Source organism: Phaseolus vulgaris, chromosome 11, assembly GCF_000499845.2.
Source record: "Phaseolus vulgaris cultivar G19833 chromosome 11, P. vulgaris v2.0, whole genome shotgun sequence".
In the NCBI taxonomy this organism is placed as follows: Eukaryota; Viridiplantae; Streptophyta; class Magnoliopsida; order Fabales; family Fabaceae; genus Phaseolus; species Phaseolus vulgaris.
In genome coordinates this window covers 1,243,540-1,265,059 of record NC_023749.2, presented here as the reverse complement: position 1 = coordinate 1,265,059, position 21,520 = coordinate 1,243,540, and the positions used below count along the sequence as shown (strand labels likewise).

The window sequence follows — 21,520 nt, the reverse complement described above, 5'->3', positions numbered from 1 at the left end:
ACCTCTTTTTATTTTCAAAAAATTTGTTTTTTATAGATTGTATGGAAGTAGAGCATTAAACCACAACTTCTTTATTTATTTATTTTAAATATTTTTTTTTGTTAATTAGAAGTATTGGCTTGAGTTACTACTTTAATTTTTGTGACCTGTCCGATCCAGTTTTAATTTTTCAAAATTATTCTTTATTCTAAAATTGATAATTCTAAATATAAAAAAATACATTTCAGAAAATAGATTTTTTTTCTGAAATAGATTTTTTGTTCTATAAATAAAATTTCAGGACATTTCTTATTTAACGGCATAAATAAAATTCCAGGACATTTTTTGTGATTTCATGTTATCCAAATGTGTTGGGGATTATTAATATGTTAGATCTAAATTTAAATAGCAAATTGGTTTATGGGGGCAATGATGGAGGGTCTCCACAAATCCAGCTTCTGAACTTCTGCATCTTAAGGCCACACACAAGCTTTTGAGTCTTGCATGCTCCCATAAGGAGAAGGAGAAAGAAGTGACTGTTGTTTAGTTCTCCACTTATTTGCTCACAGTTTTCATAACAGTATAATAGTTTAATGTTCTATTCAAATTTGAGAGGACACAGAAATTCCATGGAAAAGTCAAAAATCAGATAGCATATTGGTAATTAACAAGCTCCTTCATAACTCTATAACCATTTATTATAGAGAAAATTTGAAGTAACAGAGATAAATACATCCATCACCACCTCAAAAGAAAACATAACAGAGTCAACACAAATACCAAACAACTGATTCTACTCAACATTGACATTGATCACATCTCTTCTCTCCTCCTCCTTCATTTTAGGCAAAACGACCTTCAGCACACCGTTCTTCATCTCAGCTTTGATATCATCTACCTTGTAGACCTTGTCCGGCAAGTCAATTCTGCTAGTATAGCGACGAGTGCTCTCTTCCTCGTCGCCTTCTTTGGCACCTTCACCTTTGATAGTAAGAGTGTTCTGCTCCACGGAGATCTTCACGTCTTCCTTGCCAAGTCCAGGCATGTCCACGCGGAGAAGCAGAGCATCTTCCGTCTCTCTCGCGTCCCATCCGCGACGGACTCCGGCTCCGGCTCCGATACCGCGCGGCGCAGAGAGGAAAGGATTGTCCATGAACTGATCCATCATGTTCAGAACCTGGCTCAAGCTCCGAGTAGGAAAAAACGGATCCAGCACGCCTGCAAAACGGAATAATCCAAGGAAAAGCCGAAACGTTCAGCAATGAGATTCACAAAACCAAATCGATCAACATAACCGCAGAAATTATTGCAGAGATTCGCTTAGTGCGGGAGAGGTTAGGGAGCGCGACTACAACTACCTGAGAAGACATCGTCGCGACGCGCGGTGCGAGGGAAAGAGCGTTCTGAGCGACTTTCGACGTCGACGTTCTGGTCGTCATAGTGGCGCATGGCGTTGGTGTTGAAAGAGCGAGAGGCGGAGGCGGCGGGACGAAGGAGAGACTTGGAGAGTAGAGAAGAAGAGAGGAAGCGCTTCGCAGCGAGAGAGGACGCCATTGAGATTGCAGAAGGTAGCTTCGATTGAGAGATTCTCTGTGCAGTGAAATGGAAGTGGCAGTTTGCGATATTTGAGGAGAAGGTTTGGGAGGAGCTAGAAGGCACTAGAACAAGGTCCAGAAGGTTCCAGAGCAGTCATATTCGGTTGTAAGAGATTCTGGAAGGTGGGTGTCTGTCTTGGGGAACAAGCAAATCTATTATAATTATTTAAAAAAAAAAATTATGATATATTTACTAAAACCATCTTTTAATAAATATTTTATTTTTTATTATTTAAAATAAGTATTACGGATAGATGCGGTCTAATTAATATTTTTTGTAATAATAATTTTAATTTTTGTTATCTATCATCGTAGCATTGTAATTACTATTTTCTTTTCTTTAAAATTTGTATAATATCATATTTTCGGAAGAATCTAGAGGCAAAGTATCCAAGTGAGTTTTTTGGATTTTTTTTTATCTATATAGGATTCATTTTAAAATTTATCAAAAATAATAAATATTTTCTTATAAACCCAGATAAATCGTGTTTGGGTAAGGGACTTTTAAATGTAAAGACGATTTTTACTCTCCATAAATCAAATTATACTTAATTCAATATGAATATATATATATATATATATATATATATATTAATTTATTTATTTATTACTTTTATAGAAGTTGTACATAATGAAAAAAAAATCAATTTTTTTTATAAATTGAATGGAACAGAACTTCTTCATTTTATTTTTTTAAATGGGTTTTTGTATTCTGTTAACTATATGGGTTGAGTTACGACTTTAAAAAAATGTTATTTTTTAGTGGTTTTTTTTATGTTTTTTTATTTTATTTTTTAAATTATATTGTATTTTCTTTAATGTACTTTTTGTCTTAAATTAAATAATTGTGTGAAAATTTATAATTATAATGCATGGAAATAAGTTTATTGGTTAAATGAATGATGTCAAGTATTTATAATCTAAGAAATAAAAAATAAAAAATATATCATTAAATGAAAAAAAGATATTTGTAATTAAATATAAATAATTTGTTTGCATAATATTTTTCGTGTTTGTAAGAGTAGTTTTTTCTGTTGTCATTTTCATTCTAACAATATAATTTTTCTCGTTATTAGTAGTCATATTTGTGATATATATGTAAGTTGGAAATGAAATTTTATCCCTTATAAATCATCTTCAATTTAGACCAAAAAAAATTATAATTAATAAACTTAAAATTATGTTATAGAGTATAAACTGTTTCAATAAAAATTAATTGTTACAAATTATAAGAGGAACAAACATCAAATATATAAAGATAAAATAGTCTAAAATCTTAAAATTCTTTTCACACAATCAGTATTTAGTTAAATTGTGGAGTTACTATTTCTTTAACATCAAACTTAGAGTTAAAATGATTCTAAAAAACTAAACAAATAATCTTCTAAGTATTAAAATTAATGTTCATTAAAAGTATGAAATAACTCTTTGTATTGATCTCTAAATATAAGTAAAATATAAAAGCTTAACGAACAACTGATAAGTTTGTTTTTAAAGATCATCTGTTAAAAAATGAACTTGAGAATATATTCTCAATTATTTTTCTGATTTAAAAATACTTATTAGAACTAATTAGATCTTGAAAAACTACCTATATATGATCAATTTCAACGGTTTATTATTTTAACATGATAAAAAAAATCATAAATATTCCATTCTATTAACTGTTTATCATTTTTCATATGACTAAGGTGCTTATTAAAGTGAATAAACTAGGTATTAATTAATTTAACTAATTTATAATTCAGTATCTAAAAAATTGTTTAATGAATACATCAGAATCATTTCTTTTAGAAAATTTTAACTTATAAATTATAAATTACCATAATTAAGTTGTAATTTATTTATTATTTTTTATACTTTAATAAATTGTCTTATTATTTTTTTAATTTTCTATTATTTATTTCAATTTCATATAAACAACTGATTAATTTAAATTTTAAATTTTTATATCCTTAAAATAAAAAAACATCATTATAAATTGAAGTAATTGATATTTTATTATATAACTCCATGTAAAAAATATATAATAAATAATACAAAAAAATAAATTTAATATAATTGAAAAATCAAACAATGTAATTTCTAGAAATAAATAAGAAAACAAATTTGATTATATTAACTCATTTAAATAAAATGATTTATTTAAATCAATAAATTATATAACTTGTTAAAAAGTAAATAAAGATACTAATAAGAATTTAATTATTTTAAAAAGTAAAATTATAAATACATAATAATATATTTTTGCTTAAAAAATATTATTTTATCTATATGATAAAATTGATATAACTATGTGGATTTGTTTTTACCTAATTATTTTATTAGCTAGTTATACTAAGTGTTTTTTATAGAATAAATGATTAACTTACAATTTGTAAGTTACAATTTGATCAACTACTAGTTAATTTATAATTCAAAATGAAATTTATAATTAGTATTATCAAGTATATATTTAATATGTAAAAAAATTAAATTCACGTAACATAGGTATAATTTGAACTTCAATATAATATAAAAGTATATGTTATAATTTTCCCAAAATATAATTTATATAGTCTGTAAAATTTGTTAAATTATGTAAGTTTTCCATTTATTGTCTTTTACAAGAAAAATGTTATCCCAATAAGAATTTAGATACTTAGTAACTTTATTACTAACACGACGTTAATAGCACACAACTACATGAACATAAAGTATATATAATTTTTAAAGAATAAGATAAAGAGATATATATAAGGTTTAAAATGTAGAATGACAAATTTATATATTATATAATTATAAATTATATAAATATAAATTATATAAATTGATAATAAAGATTTATATATATAATTATATTTTAATTTTTTTAAGTAGAAAGATGTTTTTTTATTAATGGTTTAAAATGATTTATTTCTTATTTTTATAATTATAATAAAATATTTATATAATAATTTATTTTTTTTTTGAAAATTAATGTATTTTTGAAAAAAGATTGTGTTAAAATTGTCAGAAATACAATAAATATTTTTTGAACTACACTTTTCCAATACGTGTCTTGCGTACAAGTGTGGTAAGCTATGAAACTCGGACACACTTATCTTAAATGACATGTCCGTGTCCGACATGTATCAGACATGACACTCGTCATAAAAACATCTTTCTAAAAGAAAAATGAAACATACTTAATGTACATAAATCTTTATTAACAATTTATATAATTCATAATTATATAATATATAAATATGTGTCATAGTGTCCTATATTTGAGAGATTATACTTATTTATTTCAGTGTTTGTGTTATATAGGTTGTAAGAATGTCAGTGTCCGATACATACACATCATTTATTTGTACACGTCATTTAAGAGGAGCGTGAAAGAAAAACGGTGCGTTTTAAAACTGTTAAATTTTCATGCAGACCCCTGCGATTTTGGATATTATAGTTTGCTCATTGGGGTAAATTTGTGCTAGAGAAACCACCATTGAAACTGTTGGGTGAGTCTGAAGAGAGAAGAAAAGAAGACGATTGTGTGAAGTGGTGAGTTCCCGGTTCTGGTTCCGTTGCTGTGACAATGATGCTAGATTTGGGTCCGTTCTCGAACGAGAACTTCGATCCCAAGAAATGGATCAACTCGGCATCTCAGAGTCGTCACCCTCAGGACTCTTTGGACAAACACCTTGTGGACATGGAGATGAAGCTCCAGATGGTATCCGAGGAAATCGCCGCGTCGCTCGAGGAGCAGAGCTCCGCCGCTCTCCTCCGTGTCCCACGCGCCACTCGCGACGTCATCCGCCTCCGCGATGACGCCGTCTCTCTCCGCTCCGCGGTCTCCTCCATCCTCCAGAAGCTCAAGAAGGTACGAAGAAATTCCGGATCGGAGTAGGTTTCATTCTGTCTTGTTTCTACCTTAGGTTTTGGAACATTGAAATCTGTCATCTCGTTGAGCTCAGCAATGCATCGATTATAAGAATTGAATTGTAGTTTTACAATGCTTTTGGTTTCATTGAATGATCTGAAATTTTGATCTGGTCCCTGAGATCTAGCACCTGTTATTTTGCTTTTCATATTATAGGCAGAGGGATCGTCTGCTGAATCTATAGCTGCACTTGCTAAAGTCGACGTTGTCAAACAGAGGATGGAAGCTGCATATGACACGTTGCAGGTAGGGATTGTTAATTTGCATGGCTGATTGTTGTTAACTTAATTCAGAGACACTCTCTATAACGAGACAAATCAAATTCACTTCCTTCGCAATTTAATGACAGGATGCTGCGGGATTAACTCAATTGAGTTCGACTGTGGAGGATGTATTTGCCAGTGGAGATCTCCCTCGTGCTGCAGAAACTCTTGCTAACATGAGGCATTGCTTGTCAGCAGTTGGGGAGGTACAAATTTCCTGTTCCGGATGCTTATCAAGTGGCTTAGGCTTTAGATTTATTATTGGTTTCATGTATTTTTGTTTATTTTCACCCACCCTCGCCCTCTATTTTTAGGTTGCTGAATTTGCCAACATAAGAAAGCAACTTGAAGTCTTGGAGGATAGGCTAGACACGATGGTGCAACCTCGTATTACAGACGCATTATCTAGTCGCAAGGTTATAGAATTATAGTATCAAATACGTTATTTTGTCCTATGATTTGCATTGAATCCCTTGTCTTAACTCTTTGTTATTGTTCAGGCCGATGCTGCTCAAGATTTACGGGCTATTCTCATTAGAATTGGAAGGTTTAAGTCTCTGGAATCACAATATATAAAGGTGCATCTGAAACCAATTAAGCAGCTTTGGGAAGATTTTGATTCTAGAGAACGCGGTAATAAGCCTGCCAATGAGAAAAATGAGATGGAGAGGATATCAAGTGGTGGTGATTTTCATTCAGTTTCACCCGCAATACCATTCTCCACTTGGTTACCAAGCTTTTATGATGAGCTATTGCTTTATCTTGAACAAGAATGGAAATGGTACCTTTACTAGTGTTAGCTTCCACTTACTACTGAACAAAATTTGGTGCTAATGCATCTTCATTTTTCATGTCAACCTACTGAAAAACCAGCTAGCACAAACATGATAATACTAATCAGATTTGCATATTGAAGTCGGATAATAAAAGCATTTGAGCTGTTACTTGCAGGTGTATGGTTGCTTTTCCTGAAGATTATAAAACTCTTGTCCCGAGGCTACTTAGTGAGACTATGATGACTATAGGAACTGGTTTCATATCTCGTATCAACCTTGCCATTGGAGATGCTGTTCCAGAAACAAAAGCATTGGCTAAAGGTTGTTCTTAGATCTTTTGAATGATTTCCTGTTGGGAAGATGTTGACTTTATTTACATATTTATAACATTTCATTGCATATGATAGGACTTTTCACTATAAATAAATGGTTAGCCTTTTTCTTTTTCTTTTTAAGTCATAATGGATTTGAGCCCTCAACACCCGGCTGTTTCCTATATGTTAATAAAAATATAAAATAGTTGAAACTGTTGTTCCCCTTGGAGAACTATCTTGGTCATTAGTTCTTGCTCCAGTGAATTGTTCTTTCTGTTCACACTTGAAGAGCTACGAGGGACTAACAAAACTTGTGGTTTACATTGAGGTATATAACAAACAAATACTTCCCTTAGTTCTCCAGTAAGTCCCAGTATACGTAATTGATCATGGTTTACTAGTTATTGTATCTTGATTAATGCCGAGTTTCTGGGTCCCTTTATCATTTATGCAAAGCTGCAATGGATCATGAAATCTTATATTTTGTTCCTTCTCTCTACAGTGACCTTTTGAATTAGATTTAGTATAGGGATTCCGTGTTCTTGAAGAAACCAGAGGTTTTAAGTTTAGAACTGTGACAATTCATTGTATACCTTACATTTAACTAACGTGTAATTTAACAACTATTATGCTATGTGTTAACTCTACAAGTTGTTGACATATTAGCTCATGAATTTTCATAGGTTTACTAGATACTTTAGCGGGAGATATACATAAAGGCATTAAGATTCAAACGAAGCATCTTGAGGCCTTGATTGATTTGCACAATATGACTGGGACCTTTGCGAGGAATATTCAGCACTTATTTTCTGGTTCTGATGTCCGAGTTTTAATGGATGTGCTGAAAGCTGTGTACTTGCCTTATGAATTGTTTAAACAGAGGTAAAAACTTATTTTAATTTAAAGAATAACTGAAATATTTAAATTAAATGTGGCTAATCATGCCTTTTAGCACATTGCTTCATTGTTATTTAAGCATTGAGTGGGTCTATGGAAGAGAATGCTAGCTTCACATCTCACAATGTCTCGAGAAGTAGAAATATAAAGCCAGAGGAGCAGAAAGATAAATTTTAATAAACTGTTTTTCTTTTTTTTTGGGTCTTTTGATTTATCATGCACATTATCTGTATGTATGAAACCCTTTTAGAATTCCTACTACAAATATCCAATTTATCCTTACTCCATCTTACAGGTATGGACAAATGGAGCGTGCCATCCTTTCCTCCGAGATTGCGGGAGTAGATTTAAGAGGAGCTGTTATTCGAGGGGTGGGAGCCCAAGGAGTTGAACTCAGTGAAACAGTTCGTAGGATGGAGGAGTCTATTCCTCAAATAATTATACTTCTCGAAGAAGCTGCAGAGAGATGCATCAGCTTCACTGGAGGTTCTGAGGCAGATGAGCTGATTCTTGCCCTTGATGACATAATGTTACAATACATTTCCACTCTGCAAGAAACACTCAAGTCACTGCGAACTGTTTGTGGTGTGGATTATGGAAGTGATAGTACTTTTAAGAAGGAGACAGAGAAGAAGGATGGAAACCAAAATTCTCGGAGAGTTGATTTGATCTCAAATGAGGAGGAATGGTCCATAGTCCAAGGGGCATTGCAGATCCTGACAGTTGCAGATAGCTTGACTAGCAGATCTTCTGTATTTGAAGCATCTTTAAGAGCTACTCTTGCTAGATTGAGCACAACTTTATCTTTTTCTGCATTTGGTTCAACTCTGGACCAAAACCAGACTATTAATAGTAGGGTAGAAAGGGAAGCTTCTTATGGTGGAAGGGCTGCCTTGGATATGGCAACACTGCGGTTGGTTGATGTGCCTGAGAAGGCCAGGAAACTCTTTAACCTTTTGAATCAGGTATATATAAGATTAGCTTTATTTTGGTCTCATCTTTCTTTTTCTTTTGGTTTAGAAATTGATAGAAGGAATAGTGAATAGATTGTGAATTTGAAATTTGGAGGAACCTTAAAGATATAATGAAAGGAATAATGATAAGAATGTATCGTACAACCCAATCCTTTAAACACTCTTTTTGAATATTCCTTTCTCCCTCCTTGTGAGATTTTGCAATATGGTGATGATTTAACTATCCCTACCCTCCTATTCACATTGATTAATATTATAATTTAAAAAATTAAATAAGAAACAAGCTTCTGAAGTCAGAGTTCTTATGGAATTGATTTGCACATGTCCTTTGTTCTGTTTTCCTCCATCTACATGCTTCTACCATAACCCTTTGTTTGTTTTATAGTTATTCACATTGGTAAAATTTGTAACTTAAGAAATTAAATAAGTAATATTCTAAAATCAGAGTTTTTATGGAATTTGTTTGCATTGCACGCGGGAAAATGGTTAGTGGAAATTTAAACCACAATTAAAAATTTATGCATGTGGTTTTGTATGAATGTGATTCATTGCTTTTTTAAGGCCACAAGATTGCATTGGTATTGTTCCTTTAGCTATGTGCTGACACACTTTGACAAATCACTTCGAGCACTTCTATTTTCTTTATATTCTCTGGTCTTACATAAAATATCTTACTATTTGCAGTCTAAAGATCCCCGATTTCACGCACTTCCCCTTGCATCTCAAAGAGTTGCAGCATTTGCAGACACAGTTAACGAACTTGTATATGATGTCCTCATATCCAAAGTGCGACAACGCCTCAGTGAGGTGTCCCGTTTGCCAATTTGGTCATCAGTTGAGGAACAAGGAGGCTATCCTCTCCCTACTTTCAGTGCATATCCACAGTCCTATGTTACCAGTGTTGGTGAATATCTTCTAACTTTACCCCAACAACTGGAGCCACTTGCTGAGGGAATCTCCAACAGTGAAGCCAATGATGAAGCGCAGTTCTTTGCAACTGAATGGATGTTCAAGGTAACTTATAATATAAAAGGAAGATCAAAGTTACAAAAAAAAAACACTTTTTTTCAGCCTGTTTGTTTAACCTTTTTCACAAACAAAAATAATAATTTTCGTTTTTAACATCACGTTAAAACTGTTAAGTGTCTTGAGCTTCTCAAAAAATAAGAATCAAATATCTGATTATTTTGGAGGCTACTGAGTAGCTTTTGAAAAAAAAGAGAGAAACCAACATAAGGATTATTCAAAATGATTCTGATCTTGATATGATATCCTTCTTAAGACCATGAATCTCTTTTCTGTATGCACATTAAATTACTAATGAAAATAATTTTTTCCGTTGTGGGATTCAACTGTAAAATTTTAGGTTGCGGAGGGTGCAACTGCACTTTACATAGATCAGTTGCGTGGGATTCAATACATTTCGGATCGTGGAGCACAGCAGCTATCAGTTGATATTGAGTATCTTAGCAATGTGCTTTCTGCTCTATCAATGCCAATTCCTCCAGTTCTGGCTACATTTCAAAGTTGTCTTTCTTCTCCAAGAAACCAACTAAAAGATCTTTTAAAGACAGATTCAGGAAACCAACTTGATATGCCAACAGCAAACCTTGTTTGTAAGATGCGACGAGTGAATTTGGACTCATGAATGTTCCTTAATAACTTCAACCAATGAAGCCCATTCTACCAACATATGTTTTTGCCTTGCAGAGGAGATTCTTTTACACCGGCAGTGCTTCCTTCCAATTATTCGTCGTGTAGGTATACCCTACTCTCATATTGAATTTGTAACTACTTACAAAAGGGTTATAATCTGGGGAATGGAAGATTAGTCTATCATCATAACAATGTATTGTTGTGTCTTTCTCTCCTTTGTTTGAAGCCAATCTTCCATCCCTTTTTGTATTTATGTGCAGATCTCTAGTTTGATTCAAATAAGTTTAACAAACTTATTTTAATTTTAAAAAATAGGCAATTACTTCCTGCACATATCAATGCACCCAATTTGAGTATGAAAAGAAGAAAAAGCTCTTAAATAAAATGGGGGTAATGAGATTTTGATTTTTGTTTCCGGATTTTTATTTCTAGAACACAATAATCTTTTCTAAATCTATTTTTCTTTCTGGAATGTATTATTTTTAATTTTGGATTTTTATTTCTGGAATGAAAGGTATTTTTGGAAATTTAAAACTATGGGGCAGGTTCAAAAAGATTTGCGTAGGAAGAATTTGCCTTAAAAATATAAATAATATTCGAATAGAAACTGATAAGGCCTGCTACACATTGTTTGGAGTGGATTCAGAGGGCTGAAAGGATAATGAATCTTATCATGTGACGTTTTCAAGTCGCAAGATTTGTGTTCATTTTTTGTTTCACTTTCATTAATTAAATGTTAAATAATTGATACTATGTGAAACTGTTATTTAAAGTTACTTTTATTTATTAATTGTATTTCATATATATATATATATATATATATGTGTGTGTGTACTTATAAGAAAAGACCTTTTTTTTTTAAAATAAAAACTTTCATGTTTATAAGAAAAGACCTTTAGAGGCAATAAAACTTGTTTGATTGTTTGTAAAGAGAATATTTTCCTTTTCTTTTGGTGTACATTAAATATTATCAGAGGGTGTCCAAGTATATTTATCAAGAAGATTACACAGTTTTTGTACAATACAATTTTGTTTTAATATATTTATTTAAGGATAAAAAAATTGGTGTAGACCGAGGCGTGAATTTATTCTTTTAACAATTTTTTCTTAAATTTAATATCTTAATATTATACAATTGTTGCAATGCATATTTTCTATCATGTTTTTACACCTACAGATTCAAATCTTCATATTTTTATTTCAAATATTCATATGCTAAATTGACTACTTTTAAACCTCTTATTTCGAAATTTATAATTTAAAACGTCATATTCGTCCACAACTAGAAAAATCTCAATGTGTCCCAATTTGAAACTCAACTTCACTATCAATAATGTTTGTAAAAAAAATCTCAAAAGCTCCCTAAAAACTAAGATTATATGAAAGATAAGAGTGGATGGTTGATACCAAAAATTTTAAAATATAAATATATGGTTAAATTATCTGTTGTAGCTGTTAATAAGTATAAACTAACAGGAATAAATCTTACTACAATATTTTATATATTTTTATTGTATCGATGAAATCTATTTTATAGGATTTCAATTTTTCAATAAAATTTTATTCGCATATCACTTATTACAATTTACAACTATATTTTTCCTTTTATATTATTATATGTTTTCCTAATACTTATTCTATCATTCGTTTGAGACTATATCTTAAGATGTCTAATCAAATTTTGAAATACAATAATTTGAAAGAAAGATCATAGTTTCATTACGTTAACAAATATAATGGTTAAACAAATAGTACGATATAAAATAAACTATCATTAATATATTGAAGTCTACTTGCGGAGTAATCATAGTAAAATAATAAAAGTTTAATTCAATATTAAAGGGTGTGTTTTTCTCCAAATATAAATGGTTGAAATAGCATATTGTAGGTTCAAACAGTTTCCAAGTATATACCGAAATTTCATCAGTCGTAAAACAATGTGCCTTTTACTTCATCCAAGAATTTAAGAACAAATTAAAGCCAAATGTTACTAAGAAATATAATTAAAATGTCTTTTACTTAATACTCTACCTAATTCTTTATTTATATAAATACATAATTTATCAAAATCAATATTAATAGGTAGGTAAGATTGCAAAAAGAAACTATAAAAAATCATTTATCACAAACAACAGCTACAATTGTTTTTATCGGAAAGAATATCACAATTTTTTCAACAAAAAATCACCACTCATAAAGTCATTTTTTTTCGTCTTCAAGATATTTACAAAAAAATATACGGAACACTTGAGTTCTTGATGAAAAACCCTAGTCTTGCAAATATTAAAAGTAGTGTTCAATAATCCTGCAAATATTTAAATATCCTTTAAAAATTGATCTCTGAACATCCATCACTGGGCAAATAATAATAAATATTAAATACTTCAGAAGTTACATTACTTGAGAAAGTGTAATGATTTAAGGACAGAGTCCGTGGTTCAATCAACCCAAAATTAGAACTTATTGGTCCTAATTGATTTGTCGTTTTTTGGTCCAACATAACCCAGCTACCTTTTTTATTTGCGAAAATGTAGAAACTTTCTTTATTTTCGCGAATTTGTAAGTGATACATTCATAACTGTACCAATCTACAACCCATTTACCTAAAATTTCAAATTTTTTCATGAAATGACAAAAATATCCTTTATTTATATCATGAATCACGAACAAGTTGTCAATGTATTGTAACATTACTGTTCGAAAATGGTAATGGATGATGATAATTATAAGTACCATACAAGCTACTGTATTAGGTAAGGCATCATCTCAGCGAGTCTACTACCTCATTCGTCGCAAGGCAATTGCTAAGAAAAAAAAAATCTATCTTCATTTCACATTTGTGTTGTGTTTAATCATTCCATGAATTACACTTAGTAACAAACAAAAACAAGTTTAAACAGGAGGAAGAGGCTTGAGAAATAACAAAAATGCAAGAGGCTGGGTGAGTCTTTGCTCCAAAAAAGGGCTCATTTTATTTCCTTGAATCTTTACAATCTTTAAGATCGCAAGTTGGAAGTGTATTGACCCAAGTCCTAGGTTCATCAGAGATTGGACTGCTATTTTGAATAATAAAAAGCACATCGCTTTCTCCACATATAAAAAGAATACAAAAATAATAGGCTTAATTTTCATTTGGCCTCGTTTTTTATAACAAGAGGCAAGGGTTGTTTTCATGCACGTATCTATCTATCAAATATCACAAGGAAATTTGAGTTCCTGAACACCAAATTAAACGCTCTAACCCAGATATGAGAGACAATTACCTCCAATCACCCAGACAATAAAGGAAGGACGTTTGTTCATGAAAGGAGAGATTCTGCATTCCACATCATCGAAAGTTTTTCAAGCGAATGTCAACAATATCAAATCCCTGTATTTGCCAGTCCTTTCATTTTCTATTCAAACACTGTAAATCGTTATTTTTACAGAGGATGATTCGCCATCCTGTAATTACTTACCCTTCCAAAGTTCCCAATTGGGTAAAATAACTGTTTACTTATACTGGACTACATGAACTAATAATCTTTTCCCCATCGGAACCCCATATAAAGAATGACATCAGGAAGCTAGGGAATAAAAATTAATTCTTCATTCAGAATATGATCATATCGGATGATATCACACACCAAATATATTATAAATATGCTATGTTACCATGGATTTGGTAGATAACTAACAACAGATTCAGTAAGGTTACCTATATCTTCTATACTGGTGCCTTCGGAATGTAGTTCAATGTCAAATTTCATGTCAGACTAAGCAGCATTTTTTTAAACCTGTGTTGGTTTATATCAACTTAAGAAACAACGGTAATGAAACAGAAAAAGGAAAGGGGAAAGAAAACAAACATTTCTATGCTGAACAAATATCAATATATTTGTCGCAGGGTATAAGATTCACAAGTTACCTCAATACAAGAGAAAACCATCCCCCTCGGCAGCAATGACATTCATTCATGTAATTTTGTGTCTGACATCTTAAATCAATCAATTGATTCCCAGAAATGAGAGAAAAGAAAGACTACACACAATGCTTCAGAGATGAATCATCATAAATAACTTAAATCAAGGTGCAAAACAAATTGTAAGAGAAGTTACAACAGTGAAATACCTACCTCAACCCTTTTTCTCCATTAATAATATTTGATGAAACGGAGATTGTATAGTCTCAACAAAGCTCTGAGATGGCAAAAGTGTAAATTCACCCTTGATGATGACAAAAAGAAACTCAAGACTCCAAAAGCACATATTCATATAAGTCTTGGGATATTAAAGACTACCTCTTTTAAATTCAAATTCTGACATCTATCAAGAAATTCCTCTAATTTGAGCAAACGGGACTTCAAGAAGACCTTCTGTAGCCATGCTTAACAGGAGAACGTGATCTGCTCCGATCACGGTACCTGTCTCTACCTCCATTTCGTCCATTCCTCAACCTATAATCCACTCCCCTTCCCCCATCTCGATAGCCTCTACCATCATGTTCCCGAGACCTTTCACGCTCCGAGTCTCTATCCCTATATCTATCCCGCTCCCTATTGTGATCTTTATCACGATGCCTATCCCTATCACTTGAATCACTTCGTCTCCTCCTCTCAGATTCCTTCTCCCTTTGTTTCTTCCGTTCTTCGGTCTCTTTTTCCCGAGCTAACTTTTCCTCATCATCAGCTTTCTCCTTAGCAGTCTGAAAACAGTACCAACATATATAAAGAAACATTTAATAATTTTTTTAGTGTGCAAATTAGTTCAAGACAACAAAACTCACCTTATACTCAGTTATGAAGTCACGAACCATGCCATAACCAACATGTTGCTTTCCTGTTACATGTGACTGTGTCCTTTCTGCAGCATCATTTGCCACAAGAAAAGAACCACAAATTTCACATAGTGCCATCTTCTTCTCCTGACCAAGCATCAACACCTTATCATTTTGAGGTTGTGTTAAAGCTGTCTTCTCAGCATTAAGTGTCTCCACCTGTAAGAGTAAGTCCCACCCAAACCCCCAAAAAGTGCTTAAGATATGCCAATAGTAAATCATTATTAGTTCAACTTGTATGCAAGGGAAAAAAAGGTATTGCATAATGTCCAGCACCTTCCTCATAAGAGCTTCAGCTTCATCAACTTTCCCAGCTTCGCCAAGAGATTCAACTTGTTCAAGAAGGTTCTTTATTTTCTCCTCCACAACAGATAACTGCTCGGATTTTTCAGCTGTCAGAGGTGGGGGTGGTGCTGGCTCAACCTCTTGAGCAAGGCGTTCTCGTCCACGTCTTACTCTTCTATCTAAGTCCATCACCTGTGGTTATTGCAGAACATATGAAGAATGATTCATCAAGATACAAACAACAGTAAATTTATGTGTTTTGGGAGGGAAGGACAACAGATGGGTAACCTACCAATTTCTCACAAAATTGAGAAAGTTCGGCTTCAAATTTGGGTACATATGCATCATGTCTTGGAGATTTCTCAAAACTGAAGTCATCAATACAGTAAAGCTCATTAAATCTAAAACTCAATAATATCGTATGTAAAAACCTAAAACAATGCACTGAGACTTGTGCTTTCATTTATCAGCATCTTATCATCAAATGTACACATATGACAAAGTAAAATCAGCAAAAGATAGTAAACTTGAAACAGAAGCAACATCAGTAAGGTCCATGTTGAAATACGAAAAAAACACCAATTGAAGCAGAAATCGTAAACCCTATATTGAATATGATTATATAAACTGAAAAAGTTAATATAATACTAGGATCCACTTTTAAATGAAATTTTGCTAGCAGCACGACATTAAACAAACTTCAACACATCAATATGGGATTAACAGTAGCAAAATTTTCGTAATAGAGCCACAAGAAAAACCACTGCCTAAAATTTAAAAAATAGACAACTACAACTTCATACACGCACATCTAACGATCAGAAATATAATAGTTTTTGCACTTATTGCCAAATATCTGCAGCAAGACCGAAGAAGTTCCATACAGCTAATCAATAGAAATCTTATACGGCTCATTTACAAAATCCTAAATTACATAAAATCAAATTTATTTGTTCACCTTTCTTTCAATTTTGGGTCGTGAATTCTCGGGCAAGGACCTGCATCAAATTTAACAGCAAATTAAGCAGAAGGAAGAATAATGAAATCCAGCCGCAGCCATCACAATAAAGAAGATCCCTATGTCGACGAGGGAATTCAATTCAACAGACACATTACTTATGAATTCATCTACTTATCCTCAGTCAAAGCTCACAAAAAGAAACATAAAAAAAACACTCCAAACCAAAGCCATCGCAACAATCTAATAGACGAAGTAAAGTGCAGTTGGATTGACATCAAGACACGACAGAGAATTAAAATTGAATTATTCGTGATAAAATTGATCAAACGCACCAAGATCACTGCGCGTGTTGACGAAGAGATCGTGAGGGCAAAAGCGCACCATGTAGAATCCACACACTTCCTTATCGTCCCAAGTAACTTCCTTATACCCCTTTCTCTCTTCCTCCGTCAAGTTGCGGGCTGAGAAATTCACCGCAGTAACAACAAAACAAACAACCCAATCAATTAGACAGTATTGGAATTCGAATTCGTGATTCAGAATGCGATGAACAGAGACGCACCTGCACCCATGAGTTCGTCGAGCAAAGCTCTCTGAGCGTCCATGATGAATTGAAGAAAAGAGATAACCCTAATTCGAAAAACTTGTTCTCCAAATTGGAATGAGAAGAGAAGTGTTCAGAATAATGGATTGCGAATTTGGTTTATAGGGTAGGGTTTGTGAACACTAGTTAAATGGACAGTTACCACTTTCTTCTATCTTTCTCTTTTTACTTTTTTTTCTTTCTAATTTTCTACTTTAAATGTAAATATTTATTAAAAAATAATAATAATAACAACAAATATTACACTACAAATAAAATAAAGAAAGAAAGAAAAAGTAATATTTTTTTTATAAATAATTGATTGTAGTTGTATCTTAAATTTGTTTTCTATTAATATAATAATGATGATTTAACGTTCATTTATTTAGATTTCATTCTTAACAAAATATTTTTAGAAGATAAAGGAGAATAAAAACCATTAATTATAAAATTAACTAGCATAACTATCTTAGTTAAAAAATTTGTTAATTATATATCTTATTATTATATCTTTGTTTAGTTTTTGTCTCTTCATTATAAATGAGTAAAATCCAATTATTTATTTATAATGTTAGGTAATCCACTTCTTGCTTAATAGGATTAGGAAAATTTGAACTATTAAATAAAATTTCAATGATAGATATTCGTACAAAATTATTAAATATAATCAAATAAAAAATAAATAATTACAATTAAATTAGATCCTATTTTAAAAGTTATAAAATATTAATTTATAGAATAATTTTTATTATTAATAAAAAATTAATTTTTAAAATAATATCTAATTTAATCAATATAATAACTAATTATATTATTTTTCACAATTAATTTTTATTTAAATATTTTTTATAATGTCAAATGTATATTTTAAATTAAATTTATCCAAATGAAATGATTCCATTTAAATTTTTATTGAGGTAAAGTAAAGTACGAGTCATATGATTTTTTTTCCTGAGGTAAATGTAAATATAATAACTTCTGAAAGAAAGTTACTAAAAAATAAAAATGAGTATTAATAAATATATTTATTATGATTGAAATGGAGAAAATAATTAATTTGAAAAGAAATTAAAAACAGAGGAACAATATTTTCTTGAGAGATGAGATGAAAGCAGAACAACACGTACACGTAGCCATAAGAAGCAGAAGAATAAGAACAAAAGCAAGTGTCTTAATAAATGCTAACAAAATTCCAAAGAAAAAATGAATGGTGGCACCAAAGTGTAACCACAAGCTTCTCTTATCCAAAAACCAGCTTCATCTGTGACTAAACTTAACATTTTCTGCCACAACAAAACAGAGTTCACTTCCTCTGTTCATGAACAGAACCACACTCCCACCATGAATGATTCAGTGGACAAGCTGGTTATCTTCCTCGCGAAGAGAGATGGCATTGACAAGCTTGTGAAGACCTTTCAGTACGTGTCCAAGCTTGTGAACTGGCACGTGGAAGCCACAAGCCCTGACATATCCAAGAGGTTCAAGCAATGGGAAGTGGCTTCAGGGCTCAGCAGAAAAGCCTTCAGAACAGGGAGGTTTCTCACTGGCTTCAACGCTCTCAGGAGAAACCCTGGTGCCACTCATTCCCTGAGGCTACTAGCAGTGTTTGCTAATGCAGGGGAGATGGTGTACTTCTTCTTCGACCACTTTCTCTGGCTGGCGAGAATTGGGACCATAGATGTAAACTTGGCTAAGAGGATGAGCTTCATCTCAGCGTTTGGTGAGTCTGTGGGGTATGTTTTCTTCATCATAGCTGATTTCATCATGCTTAGAAAAGGGGTGAAGGAAGAGAGGAAGGTGAGAAGCTGCAAGGAGAAAACAGAGGAAGAAGAGAAGAGGATTGAGGAGATCAGAAGTGATAGAGTGATGAGGCTGATGGGTGTGGCTGCTAATGTTGCTGATTTGCTCATAGCAGTAGCAGAGATTGAGCCAAATCGCTTCTGCAACCACACTGTTACTCTTGGCATCAGTGGCTTGGTTTCTGCTTGGGCTGGATGGTATAGAAATTGGCCTTTGTAAACATATCTTTTCTCATTCCCATACCATGCTGTAATTTTTTTACTGCTAAATAAATACTTTGATGATGGTGTCAACATTAATAACTCTTACATGGTTTTTCTTATCATCCTCCAAAAGTGTGAGTGAGACAATATATTTATGCGTGATTCGATAATGGTCTGATAATAATAATTGGATAAGTTCACCAAACAATCAATAGTATAGACTGAAAATGACTCTGATATCATATTAAATAGTGGACTTTAAACCTACCACAATCTCATAAATTAGAGGTTTACACTTATCTATATACTATAAAATGTTTTAATCTCTAATTGATGTGAAATTTTAATAGATATGGTTGATGAGTGGAGTTATCGATAATGATAACACAATACAACCACTAATTAGTATTTAACTTCATAAATTGTTGAAAATCTATTGCAAGACAAAAACAATGATCTCAAAATTAATTATTGATAAAATAATATTCCTAAAACATAGAGTCGGGAAATAAAAGAACAAACCAAAAAAAATTACAAGTTGAATCCTCCATTACTTGGAAACCTCTGTTGCACTCGTGCTGATGACGAATCTCAACTCTTCAATCTCGACTAAGCAACTCTTTCACTGCTGCATATGATAGACTATATTTGACAAAATTTCAGTTGAATCTGAGACATCTGATAGAATATCTTGTAAAACATCACACATCGATTAAATATTAGAGCATTTCATATTGTATGAGAGACCATCTTTCACAAAATTTCAGTTGAATCTGAGACATGATAGAACATCTGGTTGGGAATCTCACATTAAATAAATATTATAACATTTTATAGTATATAAGTAGATACAAACCTTACCTCGTAAGTTGATTTTATGAGATTGAGTTAAGTTTAAAGTTCATTTCTTAATACATCTCCATCTAATTTTATCAATTTTTAATGACATATGTATCTATAGTTATGATTAATTTACATAGTTAAATGTGAAGAATGACCGAGTTTCTTTAATTAAAACTCATTTACATCAAAATTGGTTGTCACATAAATATTTATCGTATTTAATAAATTACAAGGAATTAACAGTCAGCTGTTTATGTAATTTAAGATATACCAAATGTGTATTTTTAAATAACTTAAATCATATCTAACTCATTTGTACAAAATCTAGAAAATTCTATGTTAAAAATTAATAAAATCTTAAAAACATTCACCTATTTATAATTTTTGTTATGGATTAGGAAGCGGGTTATTTTAGACTCAGAATAATAAGGTTTATTTTATAATTAACCTTCATTTTAGGTGTTTGATTTGCTAGATCAAAAAATCGATTGATAGTTAATAATGTTTGCCTAATCGAATGATCTAGTGCCGAAAGGTGTATTGAGTTGACAAGTCAAATGTATACATATTCATTGTTTAGGGTTCTTTTGGATTTTATTTTTCATAAAAAGTTACCAAAATAATACTAGAAACTCACATAGAAATTAATCTTACAAACAACAAATAATTAGTTACTATATTAATTATAAATACACATGCCTTTTTAATATGTTGAAAATATTAAGTTATATTTTCAGTTGTTTTTATATTCATTACTGACTTTTTAATATATTTTGCAAGTATGTTTGGGTCGACTCCTTAACACATCATTGGGCTGACTTCTCAACGCATTATTGAGCCTAGGCAAATTCTTCCTGCACCATATCATTTTGGATTGCACCCAATATACACACAGAAAAAGACCAAAATATCCTTAATGAAATGAAAATTAAGGTTTAGGTAAAATGTGCACCCAACCCACCCAACAGCCTTGCACCCTTAATTTTTCGGTGATCAATGTGAGGCAGCGCACAGAAGCTTGGAAACTTAAACACAGATCAACCCAAGCACCTCCATTCTTGTTCTTGTCGTGACTGTTGCAGCAACGGAACTCGAAAACAGCAGAGGCACCGCGACGACATCAATTGACATTCCCAAAGATTATCGTTGTGACATTCTTCTATTTTTACACTTTCAAGATAAAAGTGCAGAACTCACTGGCAACCTCAAAACTCACTTTCTGCGATTTGTCTCCTTCTCTGGTGGCTTCAATCCTTTTCCGGTGACTTCATCTCCTTCTCTGGTGGCTTCATTTGCTATCGTCGCAGTGTCTCAATGTTGCTTCGAGTTCCGACAGCCACAGTGACGGCAAGAATAAAAATGAAGGGTGCAAGGCTGCTGGGTGAGTTGGGTGTGGGTTGGGTGCACATATTATCTAAACCCTAATTTTCATTTCATTAAGGATATTTTAGTCCTTTTTTGTGTATATTGGGTACAATCCAAAATGATATGGTGCATGAAGAATCTGCCTTGAGTCTATTATCATTTTGGGCCGAGTTAATTATTTACTTTTCTTAAACTAAAAAGACCAGAATAATGTTCTTAAATATTGGGTCCCTCCTCTTTCACAATTCATATTTTTTCATTTTTCTTTTATATGTTATTTTATGCTTTTTCAGACTCATCCAAAATTATT

The 21,520-nt window shown here is 32.0% G+C and overlaps 4 protein-coding genes across 6 annotated transcripts; 2 read left to right on the top strand and 2 right to left on the bottom strand.

Moving 5' to 3' along the window:
* Positions 1–604: 604 nt before the first annotated feature.
* On the bottom strand, positions 605–1,705 carry LOC137826638 (heat shock 22 kDa protein, mitochondrial). 2 transcript variants are annotated; one of them, XM_068632705.1, is made up of 2 exons: positions 1,338–1,705; positions 605–1,197 (listed from the first exon to the last, which is right to left on the bottom strand). In XM_068632705.1, the coding sequence occupies exons 1-2, from the start codon at positions 1,531–1,533 to the stop codon at positions 773–775; spliced, it is 621 nt and encodes a 206-aa protein (XP_068488806.1). In that variant the 5' UTR covers positions 1,534–1,705; the 3' UTR covers positions 605–772. The 2 variants fall into 2 exon arrangements, with proteins under 2 accessions (XP_068488806.1, XP_068488798.1); XM_068632697.1 differs by having other exon boundaries at positions 1,335–1,594.
* Positions 1,706–4,930: 3,225 nt separating this feature from the next.
* LOC137811227 (conserved oligomeric Golgi complex subunit 7) lies at positions 4,931–10,608 on the top strand. The gene is made up of 10 exons (XM_068612884.1): positions 4,931–5,415; positions 5,632–5,721; positions 5,825–5,944; positions 6,053–6,154; positions 6,239–6,519; positions 6,690–6,835; positions 7,512–7,710; positions 8,021–8,690; positions 9,384–9,713; positions 10,066–10,608. Exons 1-10 carry the CDS (start codon positions 5,131–5,133, stop codon positions 10,345–10,347), a joined length of 2,505 nt encoding a protein of 834 aa, XP_068468985.1. The 5' UTR covers positions 4,931–5,130; the 3' UTR covers positions 10,348–10,608.
* A 2,695-nt stretch (positions 10,609–13,303) lies between these two features.
* Positions 13,304–17,195, bottom strand: LOC137818865 (uncharacterized). Of its 2 annotated transcripts, XR_011082159.1 has the most exons (8): positions 16,979–17,195; positions 16,749–16,877; positions 16,414–16,453; positions 15,748–15,823; positions 15,447–15,647; positions 15,120–15,329; positions 14,635–15,038; positions 13,304–14,533 (listed from the first exon to the last, which is right to left on the bottom strand). XR_011082159.1 is itself a non-coding variant. In XM_068622501.1 (7 exons), the coding sequence occupies exons 1-7, from the start codon at positions 17,019–17,021 to the stop codon at positions 14,697–14,699; spliced, it is 1,041 nt and encodes a 346-aa protein (XP_068478602.1). In that variant the 5' UTR covers positions 17,022–17,187; the 3' UTR covers positions 13,304–14,696. The 2 variants fall into 2 exon arrangements, 1 of the variants encoding a protein (XP_068478602.1); XM_068622501.1 differs by having other exon boundaries at positions 13,304–15,038; positions 16,979–17,187.
* Positions 17,196–18,094: 899 nt separating this feature from the next.
* LOC137827721 (peroxisomal membrane protein 11B) lies at positions 18,095–19,101 on the top strand. The gene has a single exon (XM_068634011.1). It carries the CDS (start codon positions 18,341–18,343, stop codon positions 19,016–19,018), a length of 678 nt encoding a protein of 225 aa, XP_068490112.1. The 5' UTR covers positions 18,095–18,340; the 3' UTR covers positions 19,019–19,101.
* Positions 19,102–21,520: the final 2,419 nt, after the last annotated feature.

Bases quoted from the DNA above. Each gene is read 5' to 3' on its own strand.
- LOC137827721 (XM_068634011.1), top strand. From the start codon at position 18,341: ATGAATGATTCAGTGGACAAGCTGGTTATCTTCCTCGCGAAGAGAGAT.
- LOC137811227 (XM_068612884.1), top strand. From the start codon at position 5,131: ATGATGCTAGATTTGGGTCCGTTCTCGAACGAGAACTTCGATCCCAAG. The intron at 7,711-8,020 runs GTAAAAACTTAT...TCCATCTTACAG, and splicing joins TATGAATTGTTTAAACAGAG to GTATGGACAAATGGAGCGTG. The intron at 8,691-9,383 runs GTATATATAAGA...TACTATTTGCAG, and splicing joins TCTTTAACCTTTTGAATCAG to TCTAAAGATCCCCGATTTCA.
- LOC137818865 (XM_068622501.1), bottom strand. From the start codon at position 17,021: ATGGACGCTCAGAGAGCTTTGCTCGACGAACTCATGGGTGCAG. The intron at 16,878-16,978 runs GTGCGTCTCTGT...TGAATTTCTCAG, and splicing joins CGACGAACTCATGGGTGCAG to CCCGCAACTTGACGGAGGAA. The intron at 16,454-16,748 runs GTGCGTTTGATC...AATTTGATGCAG, and splicing joins CAACACGCGCAGTGATCTTG to GTCCTTGCCCGAGAATTCAC.
- LOC137826638 (XM_068632697.1), bottom strand. From the start codon at position 1,533: ATGGCGTCCTCTCTCGCTGCGAAGCGCTTCCTCTCTTCTTCTCTACTC. The intron at 1,198-1,334 runs GTTGTAGTCGCG...TCCGTTTTGCAG, and splicing joins CGACGATGTCTTCTCAGGTA to GCGTGCTGGATCCGTTTTTT.